Source organism: Durio zibethinus, chromosome 9 (genome assembly GCF_047325235.1).
Source record: "Durio zibethinus cultivar Kanyao isolate XHJ-2024 chromosome 9, ASM4732523v1, whole genome shotgun sequence".
Taxonomy (NCBI): domain Eukaryota; kingdom Viridiplantae; phylum Streptophyta; class Magnoliopsida; order Malvales; family Malvaceae; genus Durio; species Durio zibethinus.
In genome coordinates this window covers 3,480,265-3,484,864 of record NC_143170.1, presented here as the reverse complement: position 1 = coordinate 3,484,864, position 4,600 = coordinate 3,480,265, and the positions used below count along the sequence as shown (strand labels likewise).

The window sequence follows — 4,600 nt, the reverse complement described above, 5'->3', positions numbered from 1 at the left end:
ATTTTAATAAGATTAAATTAATATAGATTTTTAATTACGTTTATAATAATTTTTTTAATTACAATTATAATAAATTTTATTTCTATTTAAATGAAATTTAATTAGTTTTAGTGATTGCAATGTGATGTAAAATATTAAATATTAAATATTTATATTATATTATATATAAAAATAATGTATTATAATTTATATAAATAAAATATTATAAAATATATTTTTTTAATTTTATTAATTATATATATAATAATTATTAAAATTTTAAATTAAATTATTTTTATATTATAATTATATTATATTTTAAATTATCAAATTTACTCGTAAGATATCATAAATTTAATTGAAGGAAAAAAATTATTAAACTTAAACATAGTTATTTGTTTGGTGTTGTTCCCATGTTGGGGTGATCTGCAACCTGGCAACACTACAACTCTACAACCTATCACCTTTTACTCCTCGGCAACAAGGACGACCTCTTTTACTTCCCATTTTCTCTTGAACCCCCCAATTTCATTTGATTTTTTCTTCTATGGGTACATTCTGATCTTTCAAACTAGAAACGGTACCGTATTCTCTTACCAAATCTTACAAGTCATTCCCCCATTTTTAGATTCTCCAAGAGAATCTAATAGTGCATATAAAAGAAAGAAAAAGTCTCTAAGTTTTGAACAAAACTAAGAAAAAAGACAAAGAAAGAAAGAAAGGAAAACAAAAATGAAAGACGCCAAGAAAGAGTCGGAGAAAGTAGTGGGGGATCGGATTCAGATGAGAAGCGCATCAAGCAATCAGCTAGTTCCGGGACCCTCGACCCGACCCAATGCCAAGCTCAAGGTCTGTTTAATCCTCTTCGTTTCTGTTAGCTACGTTATCTTCGCTCTCAAGCTCTTAACAACCTCAGCTCAACATACCTGCGACGATACCCCATTTACTTTATCTCTTCATCGCTCTTTACTGCATCCCAACAAAACAAGCTTGACATCTCGACCGTTGATTCTCAATCAAACGGCTGAGACAACGACACTCCATCATCGCCTTCGAGATGTCCGAGAAAAACAAGTGGTAGTAGCACGAATGCAACAGGGTCCGCCGAAACCAAGCCTCACAGAAATTCAAGACGTAGTTTTTGGAATTGCAGGTTCTTCCAAGCTATGGCAGCAGAGAAAAAAGTACATCAAGGTTTGGTACAAACCAAACCAAATGCGAGGGGTAGTCTGGCTCGACGAACTCGTGAAATATTCTCCCGAAGACAAGCAAACCCTTCCATCAGTTCGAGTCTCCGGCGACACTTCCAACTTCGCTTACACGAACCGGAAAGGTCACCGGTCCGCGATTCGGATCTCGCGGATCGTGACGGAGATGTTAAGGATGAATATGGATAACGTCAGGTGGTTCGTGATGGGTGACGACGACACCGTTTTTATCACGGATAATCTGGTTAGGATTTTGAGGAAATATGATCATACTCAGTATTATTACATTGGGAGCGTGTCGGAATCTCATACTCAGAATATTTTTTTCTCCTATGGCATGGCTTACGGCGGCGGAGGCTTTGCTATTAGTTACCCATTGGCTAAGGCTTTAGCAAAGATGCAAGACCGGTGTATTCAGAGGTATCCCGGATTGTACGGCTCCGATGATCGAATGCAGGCTTGTATGGCTGAACTCGGTGTCCCACTCACTAAGGAACTCGGGTTCCACCAGGTCTGTGACTCATTTTGTCACTTTTTAAGCTGTTAAAGTGCATTATTATGGGTTTTCTAGTACTCCTTTACTGACATAAATGTTAGTATCAGTATCTATAATTATGATTTGCGTAAGTTAATCGTGACCGAATTTGATTCTAAAGGGATTTAATGAAGTTGTTAGTGAGAATGGATTCTCATTTTCCAATATGTTAAATTTCGGTTTCGGAAAAATTCAGAGGGTAGATAAATGAGATTAATAGGCATTGCCGCAGCAGGCGGGTGGTTTATTGACAGTAATTTTGGTGTATCAACCTTGGGTGGGTGATTATGATAGAAAAAATAAACACGAGAAGAGAATTAATAAAAAAAAAATTTTTGATTTGGAGACATAAAAAATAATTTTTAAAGATAATTATATTTTTAAGATATAGTAAAATTTTAAATTTTTCAATAAAAAGTAATAAAAATGATGATTTTAAAAAATTTGTTTATAATAAATAACATATATAAAATTTTATTCAAATAAATATTATTTTTTTATATAATTATAATATTTATGAATAATATTTTATTTATATTTAAATAATTATAATCATTTATCATATAATAATTATTTTTATTTTAAATATAATTATTTAAAATATAAAATAAATTAATATAAAAATTAATTTTATTTTATCCAAGAGATGCATCGAATTGGAAACTATCAACAACTGTCTCCATGCTTGTTGCTTTATTCTACGTCCGCACCTGGGGTTCGTAGACGTAGCACGGAGGTGACGGTATGGGACCCGTGTGTTCCTAGGGTTAGACCTGGTTTTGTCATATTTGTGTTGTCTTTTGCTCAAGCGCTATTCTAGTAGGTGGCTGGCACGCTCCTTTAACTGAAAATGGAACAGCTTCGAGCAAGAGTTTGGACTGCGTGGCCCTTTTGGGTGGGAGAGATGTCTTGGTGGAGCCGAAGTGCATTAGTGGCAATGTCTTTTGCAGTGCCGTATGAATTTTTTTTTTCCTATTAATCAAGCTAATTATTGGCTAAACCTTGTTGTTGGGGCTAAAGTCCTTGTTAACCTCTAGTTTAATGTTTAGCTCATCGCTGCACTAGATTAACAATGTCATTAGACTAAATTACGAGTTAGGAAATGATGTTTTATCCCCATGTTTATGGTAATTGGTTTGAGTTGGTATGATGAATTGAATTTCTTAACGAGTATTATGTATGAAGTCTGCGTACCAAGTTACCAACCCTCTTATAGTTGTTTGCTGTGGGGCATTTGTAGATTGATGTCTTTGTCGATGAGGAAAGTGAACTTGCTGGCAATTTTTCAATTCCACTTAGATGTTCATTGTTAATGCTGAAGCTGAATGATTCATTGCAGGAACAATTTTTCCACTATATTAATGCTATGTCTTTTGTGATTGAGATTTGTCATTGACAACTATATCTGATTCAAAGTGTTTCTTTTTGGTTAATGTGAATCAGTATGACGTGTATGGGAACTTGTTCGGACTCCTTGCTGCGCATCCTGTTACGCCATTTGTATCACTGCATCACCTTGATGTTGTTGAGCCTATATTCCCTAATGTCACCAGGGTTGAAGCCCTTCAGCGGCTTATGTTACCTGCAAAGCTGGATTCAGCAGGGATCATGCAGCAGTCCATCTGCTATGACAAAACTAAGAGTTGGACCATCTCGGTTTCGTGGGGTTTTGCTGTTCAAATTTTTAGAGGAATGTTTTCACCTCGGGAGATGGAAATGCCTTCGAGAACATTCTTGAATTGGTACAGAAGAGAAGGTTACACAGCATACTCATTCAACACTCGTGCTGTTAGCCGACATCCATGCCAAAAACCTTTTGAGTTTTACATGTCAAGGGTGAGAATGGATTCTGAACTCAATCAAACTGTGAGCGAGTATGAGCGGCACCGTGTTCTTCCTCCTCCCTGCAGATGGAAGATGGCTGATCCTGGTAAGCTTGAAATGGTAATCGTCAACAAGGAACCGGACCCACATCTATGGAATAGAGTAAGTTGCTTTAGCATTACATTGCTTGTTTTTTTATTTGCAAATATGCGTCACAAGATCAATTTAATCTCTAGTCAATCACGTAAGAGGTACTCATTCAAAGAGTTTTATATAGGGAAGACTGTTCCTATTGACCTTCTAAGGAGCTTTCAACTTCTGGACTTAATTATTAAAATATTGAGGTGAACCTATCTGTTTAAGTACAAAGAAAGTGACATGGGTTTGTTTTCTTTTTCGTTTTGGCAGTCGCCCAGAAGAAACTGTTGCAGGGTCATGGAATCAAAGGAGCCAGGAACAATGGTGGTGAATGTGGGTGTCTGTAAGGATGGTGAAGTTAGTGAAATATAGTGATTTAAAAGTTGAATGTGGCTTTATTTAAGAATCACTCTTAAGATAAGCATCTATCAAGTATGGAAACAAATCTCAATATCCGCCCTCTCTTTCCCTTTCAGATTAGGGCCCATAAAAAAAATACATTGTTTTAGGTGTTAACTTGTTTTTCTTTTTTCATCTCCTTAATCACTGTCTCTACTATTTTTTTTTCTTAGTTTATCCCCTAGTCTTCAATTTTGTTGTGTATGCCTGTGCCAGCAAGAGAGAGACAGTATCATTAATGAAACAAAGGACGAAATATACGTTGTATAAAAAAAAATTGCAGTAGTCCATACGACTTTTTCACTTCTCTTATTAATCGTGTATCTTGTTTCTTTCTCAACAAGAATACCGAATTTCTGAGTTATCGATATGCATGCCCCTGACATTAGGCCGGGTAATTACTTGCAAGCTAAATATTTTAATGAGTCAAGCGAACAGATTCATTTCTTTGATTAACTGAACAAGTCAAGTAGAATCAAACAAAGAAGAATCATAATAATTTGTTGATTAATGAAGA

General features: G+C 35.4%; 1 protein-coding gene across 2 annotated transcripts; it reads left to right on the top strand.

Annotated features, from left to right (window-relative positions):
• The first annotated feature begins 455 nt into the window (after positions 1–455).
• LOC111315626 (uncharacterized) lies at positions 456–4,351 on the top strand. 2 transcript variants are annotated; one of them, XM_022917499.2, is made up of 3 exons: positions 456–1,698; positions 3,166–3,708; positions 3,955–4,351. In XM_022917499.2, exons 1-3 carry the CDS (start codon positions 712–714, stop codon positions 4,054–4,056), a joined length of 1,632 nt encoding a protein of 543 aa, XP_022773234.2. In that variant the 5' UTR covers positions 456–711; the 3' UTR covers positions 4,057–4,351. The 2 variants fall into 2 exon arrangements, with proteins under 2 accessions (XP_022773234.2, XP_089622308.1); XM_089766182.1 differs by having other exon boundaries at positions 619–1,698; positions 3,166–3,956.
• The last annotated feature ends 249 nt before the right edge of the window (positions 4,352–4,600 follow it).